The 23,788-nt window shown below is 39.4% G+C and overlaps 1 protein-coding gene across 6 annotated transcripts in view; it reads right to left on the minus strand.

Moving 5' to 3' along the window:
* The window catches only part of rarab (retinoic acid receptor, alpha b), a 145,519-nt gene that overhangs the window by 35,591 nt on the left and 86,140 nt on the right, over positions 1-23,788 (minus strand). For 2 of the 6 annotated variants that reach the window (XM_067416777.1, XM_067416760.1), the window contains exon 1: positions 8,636-9,589. The exons of the other annotated variants lie outside the window; for them this stretch is intronic. In XM_067416777.1, coding sequence (XP_067272878.1) covers positions 8,636-8,798 — 163 coding nt within the window. In that variant the 5' untranslated portion in view covers positions 8,799-9,589. Of the gene's footprint in view, positions 1-8,635; positions 9,590-23,788 lie in introns of those variants that run through there. 6 annotated transcript variants of the gene reach the window in all.

Raw genomic sequence — 23,788 nt, forward strand, 5'->3', positions numbered from 1 at the left:
TTGACAGTATAGATGTAACACATAATCAGTGACAGCCGCACTCCTAAACATATATAAATACAGCAGCGAATGGCTGATTTGAGGTCCAGCGCTGCTCGAGAGTCCACGGTGGCGTTTAACAGCACAGAGAAGCAGTGCCCTTTCATCACAGCAGTTGAACTCAGCAGGGTGAAGCGCAAACGCTTGTCAGGGCTCTTTGTGGTCAAAACCAAGAGGTAGCAATTTTCCAATTAAGCCACGTTTTTATGGGTTCCTTGGCCAGCTGAGGGAAAAGGAAAGCCCTGAAAACAAACAAATAAGTGTGGTGCAGCACGTGGAGACAAGATTAGCATTTCCCAAAGAGCCTTATTACAGTTGCGTCTCAAGACGAGGGACTGCCTCCCTCATCTTGAGGAAAATAAAATATAAAGGCAGGCAAAGAGGGAAGGGATTTAATTAGATCAAGGTCAGTAATGAGATTAGCTTTTCGCTAAAATCTTCATGGGCGGAGTTACGTGCAGGAACCCTGTTAAAAACTGTACAGGAATCAGGATCTTAAAAGCTTACAGTTTGACTCTAAATAGCTTCCTTAGAGTTGGCTCTGCAGATACAGATCCAGTTATCTCCCACTGTGCCCTACGCATCTCAACCAACCCTGAAGTGGGCTGTCATGCGAGCCCCAAAGGCCAGAGAATGGTTTTATATGATGACAGGCATGCTTAGCATATTGTGGACTTACAAAAGGACCTAGTGAAGGGGGCCGGCTCAGTCATAGCTGAGGGAACCCCTGATCTGCCACTAATAGACACTGACCTACATTTATCCGCAACAGCCCATGCCTCAGTGAATGCGTAGAGAGGGACTCCAAATAAAAGAGGGGCTGTGAGACTGTTAGCGCTAGTTAAGTGCTTTTCTTACACCGCCTATAAAGCCGACAGCCTCTTAAACCCCAGCAAGGCCTTAGCATGTCTACATCAGAGAAAGAGAGAAACTATGGATGGAGAAAACCAGAAGGACCGATAAAAGCTTTATTAAAAGTCTTTTAACAGCTCCAGTAACCAAAGAAAGCTGCTCATCTTGGTGGTTTGCTGGTTCTAGGGATGCATGATTTTGATAAAAATCTAATTTACATTACATTGCGATTTATAGTGCAATTTATAAAAAACAATTTTGCTGTGCTCGTTTGGTGAAAATTGTGATAATCATGAGAGCACAATTTTATGGAAAAAAGCAGTAAGTATTAAGACTGGGTGATAAAACGATAACGATATGTATGGAGATGTATGGAGAGACACGTAATCATTATCAATAAAAAATGCGTTGTATAAAATTTTTTTTTGTCGGAAAAACACACCGCCAAGTGAAAAGGGGGTCTCGCGCGTTCAACGTGCACGACTGCTATGACTTAATTTTGGCGTGGACGCGGCGAATAGGCTATAAAACCTCTCGCCACACAGATACCTCTGGGTAGTGAGTAGTGTTGGAAGTCTGTTTAGTAAGCATGTGCAATCCATTTAAAAGAACACTACGAATAGTAAATTGCCATCCTGAATGCCGCTAAAAATAGAATGGGAATGCTCACCTTGCATTATGATCACTGTACTAAACTTGAACGTTCACTGAAGCAACATGCAGCCATGGCTTGGCTGTGCTCCGCATTGAGTAGTTCAAAGCACAATGGGAAGGAATACTGATGTTTCGTGTAGTATGTCTATGCAACAGTTTATTGAGGCTTTTCTTTTAACATTTATATTTCAATTACTGTGCATGTGAAGAACAATTGTCTTTTCTACCCCCACGTTGTGATTTAACAGACACCCCGTAGCAAGTAATAAACTCTAGCAAGATAAAGTACTTTTATGCAAAACCATAGACCTTTATCCACAGATCAAGCATAATAAATGGAAACGTCGAATGATCTTGGAGAGCATTTTACCATCCTGACTGTTGCATGTGAATGCCATAAGCAGTTTAAATGCTGAGTGGAGAATGACTGACAGCTGCAAAATTCATCTGTACATCACATTAAGCTATCGAATGGCTTCAAAACATGGTGGTTATGGTTCTTTATAATGCATGTATGCCATTTGGGAGCTTAATGGCCCACCAAGTGCTACCAACAAATATGCTACCAAGCAAAAATGTTGCAGGGTGCCAGAACAAGTTGTTCATGAGTAAAATAAAAAAAAGGTTACTCTGAAACATTTTATTCAATCGCAGACTTTACGATTTGATAACTGCACTAAGACATATTGAAGTTTTGGTTATTTTGATTAATCATGCTTTCATGAAGAATGGCTACAGTTCGCAGAAACATTGCAAACTAAAGCTCTTGTATCGGAGATAATGTTAGAGAAAAAGCCAAGAGGGCAGGGAAGCAGCAGGTAAAGGAAATCAAACTAGGTCAAATGTCAGACGCTGTGGAAGTAGGATTAGAGAGTTGTTTAGTTTGACTAGCTGTCAAGAATCCTTTTACAGTGTCTTTACTGCCGTTTGACCCTACAAACGCCCCTTCATCTTGTCAAATACAACTCAGAGAAGAGCATAAAACGCTAGATGCCCATCAGTAAGTACGGCACCCGACTCTGGTCCTTTTCTGGTGACAGCAATCTTAATTAGTGTGAAAGAATGAATACTAAGATGTGGCTTCATCACTTCTTGACATCTTTGTCTTTCAAAGCTACGAGCCAAAAGCCGTAAGACACCAGGAGTTATTTCTCCCATCAGTAAGATGTAGATTAGCACAGGACGAGTAGAGCAGTCGTTCCCACAACTCCATTAACAGTACGCGCCTCATTAAGCCACTACATTCATTTGCGGCACCCTACAGAATTCCTTCTGATAATTAACAATCTAGCGAGTGAAGAAAAAGCAAGCTCCACAGGATAAAGCGGTCCATTTCGCATCCCATGACTATGTTTAATACTCTTCTGCCTCTTGGGATCTCACCGGGTGGGAAAAAACGAGATGACAGAATAAAGCTATACACAGAAAGCCATAATTTCATCTCGCCGTCACGTTAGGAAAGTTGAGACGTGATCCATTAAACTAAATTCCGAGGCATGAATCATGATGTTATGTGAGACTAAGCAAAAAGTGAAAAGCCATCTGGGACGTTCGGGACTAGACAGAAAAAAATCTGCTGGACATTACAGACATGCTAATTTCGTTCCCTTTAACCTTCCCTAGCCCAATGGTCCCTGTGAGGCACTGCCCAACCCCTTCTCAACGGGCCCCTCGCCAGAGCAGGTTTTAGCCCCCAGGCCTCCCTTGTTTTTATTGCCTGTGTTTATAGCTCGTCTTGGTTTCTCTTTCTGCCCTCTTTTGCTTGACATTTTACGGCGTGCAATATAAAAGACGCCCTCCACCCTCCCCTCTGTCTGAGTTTAAGTCCCTCATCCACAAATTCTTTTTTTTCTGTAGCGAAATACGGCCCTCAGGAATTCACTTGATGTCACTGTCCATCAGGAAACACCACAATGGGTCAAGAGCAGTCTTTTCAAACTGATCATGCACAGCTGGACAACATTCATCTCTTACAACTAAAAAAAAGGGAAAAAAGAAAGACTTCTTATCACTTATTTCCACATATATTATCAACTGCTGCTGTGTGACACGCAATAACGCTCAAATCGCATTTCAAACTCGTTTTGGACTGTTGCTGGTGTGTTTGGAAGTAAAACAGATGTGTGGTCATCCATCTGTAATCAATATAAATCGCTCTCAAGTCAAAGAGCATTTGAAGCATGGGCAGCATGGCTCAGGCAGCTTTAGCCTCAGCCCAAAATCTGTCAATGTATTTGGGCATGGCGCCCTTCAAATCCGCCTTAGTGCTACATAAATAGAGCAGCCCACTCTAGCACTTCTTCCTTAAACAGCCTTGAGTCTACAAACAGAGAGAAAGAAAGAACCCAGAAGAGTGTATGGACTACCAAACATTCAGAATACTGATTTCAATCAAAACCATGGGAATGTAAGAACTTGTTAACCTTGCCCTCAGTAACCTTCTCATGTGCAGGTTTGCTCCCAGACTCTACCGCCACAAAGAAATGCAGCATAACCTGATAGCACATGACTAAGAAGAGATCTAATGTATGAAAAGCACTTGTGGTTTACAGCACATGGCGGCACTTTAAAGCAAGCAACAGCCATTACAGCTGGAGGGCTGCACATCTGATTTGGACGGGCGCCATGCGTTGCAAAATCCTGCCCTATGGCCTTGTGCAGGTACAAACCTCACCGTTCTCTTCTCCATGATTAAAGAGCAGCTCTGCTAATGTTCAGCCTTCGGGTAAAAATTGTCTCTCTGATCTGAAACTTTAAGACACCAGATGGGTAATGTTTAAAGTGCTTTATACCCAACTTGCGCATCTTTGAGCCTGTCAGGGGACATTTTTGGCACCAAACGAATACAGAACACATTGGTCATTGATGATACATTTACCACTTCATCACCGAGAAGAAATTTTGCAATTACGCATGAATGCCATGGCAGATTCGGATGTTGTAAAGTTACATTGTATAGCAAATCTCTAACTAAAACATGCACACATCAATGTTACATGACTACTGGGCTTTGAAGCACTATGCTTTCATTCGGGTTCTCCAACAGTCATTGTTTTAAGCACTTGAAAACATAAATGCATGCATTTTCACAGTGCTATCCAGAGTCCAGGCCACAGCCATTCATGGCACACCACCAGCTGGTCACATTTGCGTATGCAAATGTCCACATGGCACAGATGTGGGGTGTGTGTGCTTCAGGGTGCCAGGCCTAGTATCTATTGCAAGTCCTGCTCTGTATTTAAGGCTAAAAGAAATAAACACTCGGTCAGCCAGCCAAAACCACAGCAACACAAGCACCACTCTTGCCAACAAGGGCCAGTGGCAAAATGCAAACTAGCAGCTCTCCCGTTCTGCGTTCAGCTGCAGGCCTGCCACGCTGTCTGGAGTTCAGGCAAACCCCAGTCCTTAGTAAGCTTTGGTTAACCGACAGAGCAAGGGCAGTTACTCTTTCCCTTTAAAACTCCTAATTCTCTACTCATTCTGCAGGAATCCTTTTTTTCCACTCTCCTTCTTCCCTTTCCAGCTGCAAACAGGCCGGGCAATTGCTCCCACCGGCACAGCACTGTTCACGGGAAACAATAAAACGCCACATGCGTTTCCTTAGTTAGGGCTTCCACACCACAGCTCCATGTGAGGCTCATCAAGCCACTGATAAAAAAAAAACCACGAATGCTTTACTGGTGGGCATTGACATTTTTATGCAATGTATGGGTGCACTGATAACCCAATCATTATTAAAGTTAAGTGCTACAGGTGAATTTAGCCATCACAATATTATAAAGTACAGTACATGTACAGTATAAAACAGATAATGTCAACTTAGATTTTGCAAATGTAATCTGAATGTGTTAAAAAGAAGTGCTGGATGGCCACAAAGATAAATATACAATACATTTTCAAATTGTGCATTTAAAAATGTATAATAGCTTGAGGTGTATCTGACCGTCATGAAAATGATTGGATACCTCTACATCTCAGATCAATCAGTATGACAATGAGCCTTTCCTCAAAAGAAGTCATGTGTCAACAATTGCTGGCAACTTTGGCAAGCAATGTCAATCATCTTTTGGTAAACGTGTCAATTTGAGTAAAAGAGACACTATAGCTGTGTTCCAAATGATGCACTGTGATGAAGTCTGAATCTGGCTCCCCCTCCACCATGTAATTAAAGCTGCGACAGTTGAGTGCATTAAGTGTCCAACATTCCACACTTGATATTTTCTGTTAATTTAGTGCATCATCCAGGTATTTAAATATATATTAAATATTTTGTATCGATTTCCCCAGAAGTGACGATTTTGTTCTCTTAACCACGTGATAAAAAAGGCTGCTTTATTAGCTAGCTGTTTGTGCAATATTTTGATTAAATTAAACATATAATTTTGACAAAAATGGCTAAAGTGAAGTTGTAAATAAAACAAAATAATAAAACAGAACTGTGAAGATATACAGCAATGAGATGCGCATGCTCTTCAACAACATGTTCACAAGAGATCAAGCTCTCCACTAAAACAAAAGAGATACACACTGGAATGTCACGAGGATGGTTGTGAATAGAAAGTTAACAGTCTTTTAGTGGGGGAGGAACAGCAGAGATCCGACCGCCTGCTTTCATTCTGCTGGGTCCCAGGCAGCCTTCAGAATGATGGAGAGCTTTTCAAACACACCGTGATGGATGCCTCCCTGAGACACGGAGCACCAGAGCCTCTCACTGCGCCGAGGTAGCAAGGCCTAGAGGTCAGGGAGGTAGAGGGCTTAATCCGCTCCTGATGGCCGTGAAGGTGCTCATGTTTGGAGGCCACTAAGACCCACGGCACGCTTCAGAATAAAATGAGATAAAACACACAAGTACCAGAAATTGCAGCACTAAAGAACACTTCACTTATAGTGTCATTTGAAGGAAAATAGTCTGAAAACATCCATTATTCACTCTCGATCTAATGCAAGACTAAGAATGTGGTTGTCAAAACGTTACTGTCTGACTTTTAATTATTCTGAGGATTATCTAAAAAAGCAATGCAATTCAATGCAATGCACTTCAGTCCGTTGATCTCAAGTCTTTCTATCTAAATGTGATTTACTCTCAAAGTGGGAACTACAGTAGGTTTAATCCTGACCCATATGTGCCACCTCTGAATGTCCCTGCTGCAGAAATTAAGTAATACACAACATCTTGTTAAAGGAGAAAAATTTACAGTATATTCCATCCTAACATGCCCCTTATACACACACACTGCTTGAGAAGTTTACAGAGGATCTTAGGACACCACTTATTTGTATATCTCATTAGGTCAGGTCACCTCTGAGGTCGAGCTGCACATGGACACACCACCGAGTCTTCTTGCTCTATGTGCCCTTTTCAAGAACCATAAATACTTTGGCTGCTAGGAGTGTTCTCCATAAGAAAAGGATGCTGAGCTGCAGAACAAATCATCCCTCAAACAGGCTTACACAAGATTAGCAATGTTGACATGCCCCAACAATCACTGGAGACCATGTTTCCAGACAGACTCTGGCCCCCTGAAATGTCACGCTCGTGTTGCAAACACATACCATACGCTGTGAGAAGACATCACTGATCTTGAGGCCTTGTACAAGCTGTGATACTGTAAGCATTCCCTATTTCTTCTAAGAAACTGTTTTCCATTACGCTTTCAAAATGTAACGACAAATATTATATAGAACAGCTAATACATAAGACTCTATGCTACTAAAAATATAACATCTCAAACCAGATTAAATCCCAAGTATCCTGCCTGTATCCAATCGGTAACTTAACCTTTTAAATGTAGTGGGAAAAAACACCTAATCTTTTCATACCTTTCATTTCGCAAATAAAACTGTATCCTTTCCATTTTAAGAACATCAAGCTCTTTTTTTGATTGTAAAATTAGCAGACAGGAACTGATGGCATTCATGTAGCTTCTGCACACGGCTGCTGATGCTTCTGAGATCTTGCTCACCAGCTAAACTAGGTTGATTTGCGCATTTATTTTAGTTTTTCACATTAATCTACATTTCATTAAAGGTAAAATGTTGCAGAAAGAAGATTTATAAATGAATGGCATAACTATAAAAATGTATTAAATAAATAAGGTAAAATGTGGTGTTTATCCCACAGTAATCACTATGATTAAAAGTAAAATGAGGTGCATGCAGTAGCAACAATGCACAAAAACACCACATCACACAAAAAAAGATGAAAAACATTCAAGGATAGACAATTTACAGGGAAAGATAAAGCTGACACAGATACCTGATTCACAAGAGTGTATCCCATGAATGGCATTTTAAACCATTCTGAGCTGCATTTCTCAAAAGCATTGGCTAAATTGACCGTAGACCATTGGTGGAAATTATTTTATAATCTATGCTTTTGGGAAAAGCAGGCCTGATTTGTTTGACACCCAACATGCAAAGCCTACTGCTACTACTACAGTATTTCAATGTTAAGCAAAAACTACTACAGCAAGAAAAAAATAAAGTTTTTACAAAAATAAAACAAGTTAATGGTTCCAAAAAAATGGCCTGCCACAGGTCACTGGGACCTAAAAATGACATTTGACCCTCCCACGTCTTAGGAATTTGAACTCACATGTAGTTTGATTAGCTTGTTACTCATTAATGACAATAGCAAATGGAAATATGATGGGGTTAATATACTAAAATAAATATATATTATTTGGTCTGAGATATTGGGCATGCTGTGCACATGACGACAACCCATAAATGTAACATTTCATAAAGCTACTCCTACACTATTGATAACTTCATGTCAATACTAAATTGTCAAATAGACCCTGATATCATAACAGGCACTAAAACAGGCTATTATAGTGGATTAGCAGCTGTGAAGATAGTCAGCTCACCAGATTTGAGACACGGCCTACATGCAAGTTATAGCCTACATGTTGGAAAACACCCCCACTCATCAGCTGACGTTTGCGGCCCCTGCAAGAGCCCAGTGACCCCCCCCCCCCCCCCCCCCCCCCCCCCCGAACATTCAGCAGTCGGGGGAGGAACTCGGAATGAAATTGTCCGCATGTTAGATCAGACACTGTTAAGGATAAGAAAACAAAAAGCCACCTACAGTGATTTGAGCCGCTCCAGTGCGGGGTCCTGAAGCCGCGGGACCCTCCCGACACGAGGCCTTTATCCGGGATCAGACAGCCTCGGTTCTGGTGGTAGTAATCCATGCTTAAAAACGGGTTGGGACTAGAGGTCAGCCCAACAACGTCCACACTTTCATACATTGTGAAATAAAAGCAAATGTGCTCCAAAAGTGAACGTTTCTTTCTAAAGTCGACGCTAAACGTTATATACAACTGGAGTATGGGTTAAAATATGAAAGCCCCCTCATCAAAACAATCAGATGGGAGCGTCTCTACGAAAAAATGCGATTTCACACCATCGCATAACGCACATACATTTGAAGAGAAACGGTGCTCTTTTCAGTGTGTTTATGTAAGTCAGTTCAGCAGAAGCTCGCGCTGTCCACGGGGAATGAACTACATTCTTCAGATTGTAAAATCCTGCGCCAGTTGTTACAACACCGCGTGCTGTTGAAATTGTGGCTCTGTGAGACCCAATGATCGATGTGAAACTGCTACATGAGTAACGTTATAAGCAGGATCCCGCGCGCAGCCGAGGGCAACCCGTGGAAACGTCCGAAGACTGTTAGGAGCGATTGTTTTGAAAAGCTCCCAAAACCCTCTACGTTACAAACGAAACGTTATCTAAATGATATTCGTTAACAGACAGACGCATAACGCATATTTACTGTAAACACGCATCCGTGCGCGTCGATGAGAGAGCGCTCCGTCTCGTGGATAATCCCCGTTGGAGGGCTGTAGGTCAGACACGGGGACACTTGCTCCAGTGTTTCCAAACCCTGCAAAGACGCGAACTCAAAGTAATGTCTTTAGCATCTTGTGTGTCGAAGCCCTTGCACAGTTCTGGGAAATTTCTCCTCGAAAAACAAAAGCGCTCTTCGACAGGATTACTCTAGTCTTCACGCACTTTCCAGGCTATCCCACACACCACAATTCTTGACGAGTGTCAGCAGCTGCGCATAAACCCCGCCCCCATCAACCCCCACTCTGACTGAGCCGCTCTCTCATTGGCTGCCGATAAACATAATCTCAGAGTCTTATCAATGTGCCATCTATCAACGAGGATATGTCGCCATAACAAGCTGAACTATAAAGTTTGTACATAGCAACACGTTTACATTATTCGACTGCATTTTTCCTAAAAAACAAACAAAACAATAATAAAGTGTAAGAAAGAGGACAGGAGTTATTAGGATATTAATACAACTGGATTTTAGAACATTTAAAGGAAACACTCTTATAAGTGTCCCCGTTTCATCATAAAAGTTTATTTTTCCCATTAAGACACAAAATATTACTTTTATAGACAATTCATTTTAGATCTAGCCTAGGCTACTAGATTTAAGAGAGCTTGCTCATGGCTTAAAGATTTAAAAAAGAAAACTGGCCGTTGCGAATGTAGCTATGATCAATTGTTCTCGGGAGATCATACAAGGAGTCTATATTTATTAACCGGCCTATTCAAATTATAATAGGTTGAGATGTAGCATTATAATAATCAGCGGAACTTGTATTTATTAATAGGCATATACACTGATCACCTACTACTCTTCCAGTAAACCACCATGCTGTCTCTGTAAAGATCAGACACTCACTGACCCCATGACTGCTTTATCAATACAAAATAAGGTAAACAACACATTGCAACACTATCTAGTTTCCCACCACAAAATCCATAGATGCTGTCTGGAGAGTAGTGTTCATAACAAGGCAATGAACACTCAGGCTGCACCCCTACAGCATCCGTCAGCTCAACGCACCAAGGTTGCTGCCATCCGCTGATGGCTCCATCCATCAGTGAAACGACGTATTAGCCTCCCCTTATTTTCCGGCTTCAGCCCTCACATTTTTGTCCTTGACATGTAAGAGGTACTGTATTGATTTTTCACCTTCTAAAATATTAGCCTGCACACAAAAGGCCGCTCATTCAATAAATACACGTTTATTAATGGGCAGTCCTTTTAATCCAACCAGACCCATATAAATCTGGCTATAAAACGGCCACTGGCTCTAAATAAAACTGCTTTACATTTGAGCCAGTTTAAACGTTTTACGCAAAACGCAACACATCCACATACAGGTCAAGCGACTGTTATACCATAAAGAGTAAATAGTGTAAAGGCAAAGTCACATTTACTATCAGTGAGTTTTCTTAGGCAGAATGCAGTCATTTCAATAGGAATCCACACATTTCCTATGTAGGCAAAATATTTCCCCATGCAGATTTTGCATCGGTTTCACCAAATTGACCAACAGAAAGCTGCCTGGTCCGAAAGATACCTCTGTTTGATTAGTGCTTCATACACTACAACAGACAATGGACAATTTTACTGCAAAAGTTCACTAATGTGGCTGTACCTTTACATATTAAATTTGATAATTCCATTATCAAGTTTGCACAGCATTGAATATTATTTAAAGGGTTAGTTTACCCAAAAATAAAATTTATGTCATTAAAGGGTTAGTTCACCCAAAAATGAAATTAATGTCATTAATGACTCATCCTAATGTCGTTCTACACCCGTAAGACCTCCATTCATCTTCATCTTCAAGTGATGCTTCAAAAGCATCAAAAATACATTTTGATCCATAATCACAAAAAAACTACAACTGTATTCTATAATTCATTCTGGTACTCTCACACACATACATTCTCCTTTCACATACATATATAGTCCGCTCTCACACACATACATTCTCCTTTCACATACTATATATGTGTGTGAAAGGAGAATGTATGTGTGAGAGCGGACTATGTATGTGAAAGGAGAATGTATGTGTGTGAGAGTACCAGAATGAATTATGGCTTGTACGGCCCCTCATAGTATTCAGCATTGTCTTCTCTTCCTTGTTTGTGTTCAATCCTCAAATAAAGATTCAAACGGTCATGAATCAGTGTATTAATTCATGATTTGAATCGCCAATGTCACATGATTTCAGCAGTTTGACACGTGATCAGAATCATGAATCAATACACTGATTCAAAACCGTTTGAATCTTTATTTGAGGATTGAACACAAACAAGGAAGAGAAAACAATGCTGAATAAAGTTAGCCTGAAAAGCCAGACCCACATCTAGATGTTTGGTCTGGAAACTCACCATAGACAGGGCTCAATGCGAAGGGCGGGATAAACGGTTGTCTTTCAAACTCCCTCTGCACGCGATTGGGTAGCGCTACAACCAACCAGAACAACGAAGGTGAAACAGAGCTAGCTGACGATTAAACGTTCGCCGTATCCGGTCAGCAAAACTCTGAACACATCTTCCCTTTTTAAGAATAACTTCAGTGCCGTTCTTTGTTCTTTTCTCAGAGAAAAGCTTAACTCCAAGTCTTCCAGAGTCACGGTCAAAGCTGATGCGAAAGACCGCCATTCTCCAGCTTCTGTGTTTACAAGTAGCATACAAGTGCAACTCTGCCGTCATTATGTTAAGCCCTGCCCACCGACTGTATACACGATGGGATTGGCCCGACCAGAGTTTGGTTTTTACAGCTTAGAAGTATACTGAGAGTTGCTAGACGACACTCACAGAAGATTAGATTTGCTCCCTCTAGGGTGCGTCTAGATTTCTAGGCTAAAATAAAGTCGTAGTTTTTGTTATTTTTGAACCAAAATGTATTTTCGATGCTTCAAGAGACTCTAATTGACTAACTGATGTTACATATGGACTACTTTGATTATGTTTTTATTAGCTTTCTGGACATGGACAGTATATTGTGCATACACTTAGATACGCTCTCGGACTAAATCTAAAATATCTTAAACTGTGTTCTGAAGATGACTTACGGGCGTGGAACGACATTAGGGTGAGTCATTAATGACATCAATTTCATTTTTGGGTGAGCTAACACTTTAAGTAAAACATTTTTTTAAATAATCATGCTCACCCATTTCTCTACTACTCTATGATTTGTCTTTAATTGAATTAAATGATCTAGGTACACCAATAAAATAATTCTAATTGTGTAAATAGAATTGTATGACATTTCAAAAGAAAACCAAGTCATAACTTTGCACCTTGAAAACAACAACAGACCAGTGTAATAAGCTGCATGTGTCATCAATGGAGGCAAATGACCCAAAATTCGCAATACCTTGAGACTGCAGGAGTCGAGAGGGGCAGTATATCAGGGGAGGAGGGGTTGTATGGCGGCTGTTAGGAATTCAAAGACTTTATGGGGCTTTAGGAGGAAATGCATGAGCAAACCTGGTGGCAACTTGAAAGTGTGAGGCTATTTATTACCCTCAATCCACCTCCCCCACTTCACTTCCTCTAAATACGCATCTAAAAAGCTTCTTTTTTTTCTATTAAGTTCGACTTCTTATCAATGGTGCGTGGTATATGTCATTAGGAGCGGATGCACGTCCTCAAGAGAACATATAGCACAATGTCAATGCGGTTAGATTGAGTTTGGGAGGTGTTAGCATACTGATAGCATGTCGTTTCAAAAGCCTATTATTATTATTCTGTCAGTAGCATGCCTAAGTTTGGCCCAGAATGCCTGACCCTGATGAACAGATGGGTGTTTGCATTGACTCACAATGCCTTTAATCTATCTGATAGGGAGGGGCCATTATTCAATACTGTTACAATGAGCGCCTGTGCTGACTCATTATGTAGTAGCACAGTAAGGATGTGCCCCATTCTATTAAAAACAACAAAGGTCAAGAGACTAATACCATTCAACATTCTCAACAGTGACAGCTTTTGAACTCCAGCTATATAAAAATGCATATGACAAAGTGAACCATTTTGGTATAAAATGCAATCACATAGGCAGTATGCTTAATCTGAGTGACATAACCTTGATCGCAATCTCCGGACATGAACACTATTAACTCTTCTGTGAACCTCACTGAAGCAATTTCCTGCGAACGAGTTGAGAGGGTTATTTCTTATATAGTCATTAATAATAAAACGTCATAGCTCTTTGTGAATCATGGTACTATAAAAATGCATTGAGAGGTATGTGCTGTTACTATTTGCCAGCTGATGCTTACCGCTGTGGTAAAACATATGGTGGAGATTAGCTACCGTGAACCACTCTGCCAGATGTGTAATGTTAGCGGGTGAAGGCTATTGACTAGTCCACAGGGCCGCTGATGATCCTGATTGCTTGAGCAGTCCCATCTCATTACTCCTGGCTCAAGGTCAAGGATTAAGTGATGAGAATAGATTCAGCCTCTTACTATCCTTATGGTGACTTGTTTGTTTGAATGTTGGTTTGTGTACTTAAGAGCGAGATATGCGAGAAGTTTACATTGTCATTATAGATTTAGTCATACAAACATCAGAAATTTTAAATGCATCAATCCTTTCAACATTTTTTAAGAATATAAAGTGGTAGTTCACCCAAAAAGAAAATTCATGTTATTTCAACTGTATGTCTGTGGAACACAAGATAAGACACTTTGAAGAATGTCTGTGATGTTTTATCCATAAAGGGAGAGTCAATGTATAAAAGCCAGTTTCCACCACATAAGAAAATAAAATAATTCTTTGATTAATTATAGTAAAAAAAAAAAATCAAAATATGTAAAAATCATGACATGAAAAGTTGAAATGAGATACTGTGACATGAGATAAATTGTTACAATTATGAGTTACAAATATGTCAATTATGAGATACATTTGAAATTATGAGATAAAAAGTCAGAATTATGACATCAACGCTAAATTACTTTGTCATAATTTTTACCTTTTATTTATTTATTTTTATCCCAATTAGCTATGTCTCAGTAACTATTTTTTTGTTGTAAATTTGTTATGTGGCATAAGCTTCCATACGAAATGTGTTTAAAGTGTGTGTCTGTGTGTGTGCATGGTGGGGGAGGGGGTTGTTAATGCTATTTCATGGATTCTGATTTCTCTTACACATTTAAAGATTCTCATGCTAAACATTAGTGAAAAAAAGAACAAGTTGACAAGTATGACAGAGAATTTCTGTGCTAAATGCAGTCCCTTCAGGATTTGAGTTTCGGAAAGTTTTTCTCAAGTATGGCAAGTGAATATTGCTGGCAACCGCTGTGTAAGTGCATACAGTGTCAACAACATGAACATTGAATCGAAAGTTATCCAAGGATAATGTCATGATGTATTGTGTCGGTGTGCTTGTGACTCTTTAGCCACTGCACGTCTCCACAAGCTCGGCTGTTTTCTGCAAGAATCAGTACAGTGTATCTGTCTTTTATAATAAAACTAAAGACTCTTCGAAGATATAAAGGATGCAATAGGTACTCAAGATTGACATTCCATGGGCATAACCTGTGTTTTTTATAACCCTTTAATGACCCCTTTGGCTTTAAGGACCCCATTGGCTTTAATGACAATGACTGTTTAAATTAATAGTCAATTTTTGGTGAACTATCCCTTTAATGCATCTCTATTTTCTAAATAAATTTGATATGTTATTCTGATGGCCTATATGACGGACAGTTTCAATATCTGAGATTAAGGTTCGGCATGAGTGGTCCAGTCCACTTCACCTTTCCCCTGGCTATGCATCATAACACCCTACTGACCTACTGACCTCTACTGACAACAGATGGACTGCTCACTGACACATATGGCTATTTGTATTGGATCATTTGAGTATGTTCAGGGCAGATATGAGTATTATTTGTCTGACTATTATGTGTATTTTGCCATTTTTTCCTGTACTGCATTGTAATCACCCAATAGATCATTCTATATAGTCTCGGCAACCTCACATTTAACATCGTGATATTGTTGGCGATGCATAGTGACCTATATGATGAATTCTTTGTCTTTTCACAAGCAATGGTCTGAGTGCAGATCGAGTGCAATAGGGAAATGTGCCGAGCTGGTTCAAATGTTAATGGTCCATCTAAAATCCCCTGCTTAGCCAGCAGGTTGGGGAACAAAAGCCTCATAGAGGTGCAGCTTGCAGAGTCTGGACATGACAAATGCGGCCAGAACGGGGCAGTGGTTGCTGTGGAGCTCTAGGGAGGGAAAAGTGGGGGTAGTGGAATGATCTACCAAACCCAAGCCTCATTGAGGGCATCGCATCAGGGGACAGCGGGGGTCACCCCATCATCATCACCATTTCAAAGAGGCTAAGAGCGAGGTGGAGCCGAGTACAGGGTGGGGGAGGTCCCCTGACCCCGACCAGTGTCCCCGCGCTACTCCATCTTCTGCGGATGGTAATGGCCTGAAAGAAAGCCCCATCATCTCTACTCCCATCCCGACAGAGATATTGAGAGGCCATGAGACAGATAGGGGGCTTCTCTCTAAACAGGCCCATTACCTTGACACCCCCTAGAGGAAAGACCTTCACCCCCGACACTCTCACTCTTGATTTCTCATTCTGGCTCCCTTTCACATGGAGAAAAAACACACAAAGGACCCAGTGGGACTGTGCTGTGATGATGGCCCTCGGGCAGGAAGAATCTGGTACATTACATAGATGGGCGGCCAAAACAAACGCCAGTGATTTTTCCGTTTAAAGGAGTTCTGAGTCATCACACGCACAACGGCAGACCAGAGTCACATCCAGCCTTCCAGGCCACCAGCTCTCTATCTTATCAAAGCAGACCCACTCCCCACGGAGGACCCCATATCACCACACATAAGAACATCAAGCAGCCTCTGTGATAGTGCTCAGTCTTTACTGCCAGTGGCTTAAACCTAAGCCCCATGCATATCAAAAAGCCCTGAATGTGCTGGCCGAACCCCTGCTTTGCATATAGATACTGAGCCTATTGACATATCGATTCTCCTGGCCAAGGACCCATGAAAGCAACCAACGCAAATCCCCCCTTTAATCAGCAAAAGCCCCCTAAAGCGGTCTGAAGCGGGAACAAGGGCATGTCGCTCTGCTACAGTACACTCACAATGGCCTGGCAAATGCGCCATTATGACTTGTTTGACCCTCTTCTCCAAGTGCACCGGCCACTTTGAGAGGGTAATTAACCCATCTTTCCCCCACCCCTTGATACAATTACAATAGAGACACAGCATTCCTCAAGCGCTCTCATGCACTTGCACTGGAAGACAGGGGCAGATGGGGGCCGCGGACGGGTGGGTTGACAGCGACTCACGGAGTACTGTGTGGCTGAGCACTTTAGAATAACCACGAAGAGATTACAGGTTCGCTCACTGAGAAGAAAAAATGAAGAGGAACATGTTAATGAACTATTTGGACATCAAATTAAGGCACAGAATAGATGTAGTCGCAAGAAATGCTAGTTATGTCAAAGTGATACGAAGCGAAGAATGTTCGCAACCCATTTTAATTATGTAATGTCAAGCATTTCAAACAGGACATTCGACTGGAGTGTGAAAAGAGGTGTCTATGGTGGGGGGTTATTGGGTCGAAAAAATAAATAAAAAAACACAAATACAAATGTTTAATAATAAATATTACTGGGGGGGGGGGTATCAGAAAAAGCACAGCAACATCAACAACAATGATAATAATTATCATCATAATTTAATGATTAATTAAACAAGTTGCCAGATTGGATAGCATGTGACATCAATATGGTTTCATTCGGCTTTCTAAAGAAGAAGAGATTTAATCACAATTATTTTATTCTTTAGGTTTATGCATGCAACAGTGCTCTAATGGTCGGTAGAAAAAATATAGTATCAACTTACATAAAACCATTTTTATATATTATAATATTATATTTATATTTTATATATGAGCAGTCATCTCATTTGTAGGTGCTTGGTTTCAGATAAGTCATCATAAACGGTCAATAAATAGGTACATGGAAACATTTCGGTAGTCAATGCATAAAATATGTTTCCCAGTTTGTCAAATGTTACATTGGAACTAACATGACATTCTATTTCTACATCTGCAGCACATGCAGTGGATGAATGGTCACAGAATCCACATTGTATCTGACAGCGTGATACAAAGAGATCTCTCACTCTATCCATTTCTAGTGTGCTTCTTGCATGCAGCATGAGTACCTCCTATAATCCACTCCTCTGAGGAAAATGCAAAGGGGGAAAAGAGAGGAGATGAAAGAGGGGCTGGGTAGTTACGATGGATTACAGGCTCAGCGAGGCAGTGGGGGAGGCCGGTGGACTGATAATATTTAACCAGACCCGGGTGGACCATCTGGAACCCCCCCCCCTTCATCAACAGTCCAGCTCTCACATCTGGGTCCTCCTCTGAAGGAATAACTCACATTTGCCTTCAAATGAATAATGCTGTTTTTACAGTATGTGGAAAGAATTTCAACACAACTTCACTGACCTCATGCAAAACAATTCTAACATGATAACGGACACTGTAGATCACTTAATTAAGTCGACTTTTTAAAGTGCTCGCACAACGTTGCTCAAACATGTTTAAGCAGACGTCACAATGGTAAAAAATTCAAAAACGATCTTCAGTCATTTTCAGGACATGTTCTATTTTGAGCCCATTTTTTCTTCCTTCACACGAGTCCAGCAGTTTATACAATTAGTTCGGTTGGGATTCCCCCTAATTCTCCAGAGCAGCTGCAAACCCATGTGGGGGATGGGGGGGGTGAACAGGAACAAACACACTGACCCCCAGCCCAATTGGCCAGCCATTCTGATCCCCATTCCGAAAGCCACTGCACTTCCCGTCTCCAAACTCCAGTCTAAGAAAACACGCATGCTGTCACTCTAGAAGCTCTTCCACATATTTCAGCAGAACAGATTCTTTTGGATGAGACAGAAGTTGGACTGGAGAATATGTGCACAGAGCTACACTATATTTCTTCCATATAATTACAGCTCATTTTTGATTTACACACTGCATGTGATTCTATAGTCCACTTATAACCAAGAGTTACGGTTTATTGTCTGTGCCTTTGTAATGTCAAGCCTGTTTCCAATAATGTTAAAAATGTAGTGGACATATCAATAAAAATAGACTTGCCCTTTAATCATGCAAATGCAAACACATTTCAAATGCAATATTTCTAATTAAAGAACAGCTTGAGGAAAACAATCAATTAGGCAAAAATCTGTCAAAGTCTGTTAATCAAACATTAACAAATGCCAGTTTTAACAATGAAAACTGTGGTTGGAATTTTAAAGTTTGGAAAATTATAGGTTTTAAACCTTAAAGGAACAATTCACAGATCAATTATTAATCATGATTTAATCATGCATCCTCATGTCATTCCAAACCCATATGATTTCTCTTTTTTTCACAGTACACAAAAGGATTTTAAAAACAGAGTATCTATCGAAAGTGAATAGGAACCGGGTCTGTCAATTTTCTAAATGACAAATAAGCACCATAAAAGAAGTCCATATGACATGAAATTTTAAGTCGCAATAGTTTTGTGTAAAGAACAGACACAAATTTAAGACTTATAAAGCTCTGAACTCTGAAACGGACAACAAATGATGCATCAACATCATTTGACACTGGTTCTTACGCGTGTTGTGACCGCACGCCATTGAAATTAAACCTACCACATTTCATTTTCAATTTAACTTCTGATGCTTTTTATTGCAATTATGAATCTTGACAGTGCTTACGATTCTTCAAAACATTCAATTTTCTGTTCCACAAAAGAATTAAAGTCATACAGGTTTTGAACGATATGAGAGTTTTCAAAAATGTACCTTTTTGGACAAACTATCCCTTTAATACACTTTAAAAACTAAAAGTGAAACACCACAGCATTCTTCTGATTGCCCTTGTTCATTTTGAGTTCAAGAAACAGTTTGTTCTACATTACCTTCCTGAACACAGATCAGCTAAGAGAAGAGAGGTCAACTGTGTTCATTTTTTAGCCTCTTATAATTTTATGGTTGTACAATAGCATCTCTGTTTAGGATCTGTGAATGAGTACAAGACTTCCTAATCAAATTCATTCAAAGTTCAGAAATATTTAGCATGAAGATAAGATAAGAGCGCTGAAAGTCTTCTACCTATTGCACATGCAAATTCTCAACTAATTCTAAATGGAAGAAACAAAACATCAACGTTCCCATTTACTCCAGTAAATGTCAATACACCATTATCGCTTTGTCTTCAAGCCAAGACACTGAGACTCAAAAGGGCTGAGCTAAGCAAACTCATCCAGATACTTTTTTCCTATTCCTTCGCCTTTTTAAGGTTCAGATATCTCAGAACTTACAGTAAACTTAACTCTTCAGACTATCTGCTCAGCAAAAAAGTACCTGGAAGTTTTCAAGCACTCAAGCCGTCAATACACATTGATGCTTTTGAAAATAAAAAAGTCTTTAGAGAAACTCAATAACGAAATTACAATTCGAAACTATTAGCAGGCACAACTATGACAAAATCAGTTGGCCATGCACCAGTCAAAGACGGGATTGATGTAATACACTGTAATGCAAGACTTCTAAAGATCAGTTTGATTGCTCCTGTGATTATGTGATTTAATCAAGGTTTTCAGTGCATTCTATGATTAATCATCAAGAACTAATCTGAAATCTGATCGGCTAAATATTAGCTCATGCTTTGGAAAGCTCAAAAAATGCATAGGCCTCTACTGAGAACATTTCTCTGTTGACCCATCTGTGCATATACACCCGTTTTAAAAGTTTGTCGTTGGTATGTATTTGCATACCAAGACTGCATTTGTGTGATCAAAAATAATAATAAAACCAGTACTAATGTGAAATATTATTACAATTTAAAATAACGGTTTTCTACTCTAAAAATGTTATTTATTTCTGTGATAGCAAAGTTGAATTTTCAGCATCACATGATCCTTCAATCATTCGAATATGCTGATTTGCTGGTCAAGAAATATTTCTTATTATTATCAATAATATTACTATTTCTTATTATTATTATCAGTTGTGTTATCAAAAAAAAAAAAAATCTTACCAAAACCATTAACCACTATTAAAATGTATGTTCATTCTGTGTAGGATGTTTAAAGGTAAGGCTTCAGACACGATAGTCATTTTGTACAATTTTATTTTAGCAGTTTCAAATTGTCAGTCTTAATTTTTTTTAAAACCCGTTGTCAGCTGCCACAGAGCAGAGTACAGAATCAAAGCAGATATGCTAATAGCAACTCTTGGACACAATTAGTGAAAAGGAGCCCGCTCCATGTGCCACGAATGATTAGCAAATTAACTTTTCCTTTTGATGTAGAGGAAAGAGGCGGCTTACGGTATTCCTCCCTCCCTCCTTCCTGACAGCCTCCTCAATCGGTTCTTTCCAGTACATTCCAGTGAGCTGGTGGACTGGCATGATTGATACAGACATGGTGGCAAATGGGTTTGGCAATAGGTTTACCAGCCGTTTATTATATGAAATTGTTCCTAAATCAAGGCATCACATTTCCATTCTTTACTAAAAGAATATGGAATGGGCATTCTGAATGTATGAGAAATACAAGAAGAAATCAATGACAGATTTGATGTCACAATCAGCTGGTTGAGGACTTCACAGCTTATTGCTGTCAACCACAGACAAATCTGTATCTGCTGATGCGCCAGTGACTACACAAGTTGTATTTGCTCTCGCAGAAATGTCACCATTAGCTCCTCAATATCCAGCTTCAGAACGCCCCTGGCTTAAAAATGTCAGCAATATTTATAAAGCAAATTGTTAAGCAACACGCTCAAGAGAAAAATAAGCTTGCTAAAAGCAGACACAAAATGTAGAAAGTTAACACTAAGGTTTTTTCTCTCTTTTTTAAAGTTCTCCTGAAGCTATTTTACACATTTCTTGCTCCATAAAACTTTTTTTATTATTATTTTTTAAAGTGATTTATTGGTACCAGGCTTTTTTGACACAGTATAAATGTCTTTATTTTCACTTGATGATACTGGTGAACAAACAAAATAACTAAACTAAGAGTTGAATTACTTTCATATGGACAGTTTAATGTGTATATTCATTATGGACAGCCTCATAAGTATCCCTTGTAATTTTTGTATTTACGTGTATGTGTAAAATTGTAATCCCTTTAGAGAAGCACACGCAGTCAGTAATCTGTCATTAAGAGGACACTGCTGGTTCCTGTCATTGAGTCATGCCTTCACTAAATGAGGTCAGACTGATGTGTTGTTTTAATCAACCCAGCCTGCCTCCATTAATTATTCAGCACCTTAGTGGATAGAGAGCCCTACAGGCAGAGAAGAAGGAGAAGGAGAGAAAGAGAGTGAAGGGAGAGTTTACAACTAGACAAGGTTACGCTATAGGAGGAAATACAAACAGATATTGAGCTGGTAAAGAAGGCTAAGAAGCCAAAATGCAGTATGCTTGGCATAAACAGAAATATTAATATGTATATCATTTAAATAGAAGCATTTGGCAGATGCTTGCATCCAAATCAACTTACATTGAATTCAAGTACACATTTGATCAGTTCTTGCTTTCCCTGGAAACCCAAACATTGACCTTGCTGTTGTTAGTGCCATGCTCTACTGTTTGAGCGACAGGAAGGCTAATATCAGAGAAAAAGCTCAAATTAAGCTTGAAAACGCAAAGAAAATGGAAAAAGAATGATAAATATTCATATGAAACCTCAGTGATATTGAAACACCCACAATCCACCTCACACTCAGTCTGCCCATCGCACCGCCTGGGCCGCAGTAAATGTCAGCAGCCGTGGAGTGTGAAAGTGTAAATGCGAGGTGTGAGGGAGGACGGCATTTGGGTCACAGGGCTTCACACCAGCCATCAGGCACAACAAAGAAACTCAAGCAAGAAACTCAGTGAACTTAATATGGCAATACACAACAATACCATTTCACAGCAAGTGAAATGGTATTGGTAGTCCACACAAATTGGTAACAGATTAACTAGGGATGCACAATACATCAGTGACCATTGGCCAATATTAGCATATTTTGTTAATTATCAGCAAGAGTCTTAATTTGCATTGATTGGAAGCAAATCAGGACAATTTAAATGAATGTAATGTAATATAATAAAAAGTTAGAAATCAATAAGATTCAAAGAAATGATTACATTTATTCAGCAAGGACTTGATCAAAAGTGACTGTAATATTACAAAAGATTTATATTTCAAATAAATCCTGTTCTTTGGAATTTTCATACAAAAAATGTGTGATGGTTTCCACAAAAAAATACTAGGAAACACATTTGTTTTCAACATTGATAATTATGAGATATGATTCTTGAGCCACAAATCATCATATTTGAATGATTTCTGAAGGATCTTGTGACACTGAAGACTGTAATGTAATGAGTAATGATGCTGAAAATGTATACTCTGCCATATAAAACAGTTATTTTTATAATATTTTACACTATTACAGTTTGTACTTTATTTTTGATCAAATAAATGCAAGCTTAGTGAGCATTAGAGACTTAAGTATATCTTTAAACAATGCATAAAGTATCAATAATCGCATCAGTTGGCCATTACATAAAATTATAATCATACACTGTAAACAAATTATGTAAAAAAATAAGTTACCTGGTTGAAAAATGAAAATTTTGAGTTGAGTTAATACACTGAACATTTTTGAGAATCAACAACCTTTATTCAAATATTATGAAAAGATTTTATAAGCATATTTGGTAATTGTGTGTTTTATTTGATGATGCAGTGAAACATGCCAAATTGTGCTATTATCATAATTTATTAGTTCAGATACAATAATATTTTGAGTTTCTATTAAACCAATTTCCTTCATTGTATAAACTCAAAATTAAGGCAACCAGGTTATTTTTTTAAGTACTTTTTTATTTTTATTTTTATTTTATTTTTACAGTTTATCAATCAAAATGTTTATATTGGTACAACTAAACTAAATTTGCAACTGAAAAATGATAACGCTTTACTGTTAATATGCTTTGCATGAAAGCATGTCTTGTAACAGCATCTTTCGGGTGCTGGATGCCTCTATTGAGTGGCGTTTAAAATTGTATTAAATATACTCCTGCAAACACACTAAAAAAAGAAAGAAGTCCCACTCGCACACACATACACACCACACAAACACTGCAGTGATAGAGATATACAAAAATATTCCATGCTTCAGCAAAAAATAAAGCACTGCATAAAAAGGTGTCATGCTGCTTCCCACCGCCCCTTTCTGTTCCCTTCTTTCCTCTCTTCACTTTCTCTGTAAGTACACATATCTCAGGATGGGGTCTGGAGATTTATGAGTTAAAGTGAGAAGTGGGCCAGAAAGCCCTCCCCGGCTCTGG

The sequence above is a fragment of the Pseudorasbora parva genome, chromosome 2, assembly GCF_024679245.1.
Source record: "Pseudorasbora parva isolate DD20220531a chromosome 2, ASM2467924v1, whole genome shotgun sequence".
NCBI classification, from domain to species: Eukaryota; Metazoa; Chordata; class Actinopteri; order Cypriniformes; family Gobionidae; genus Pseudorasbora; species Pseudorasbora parva.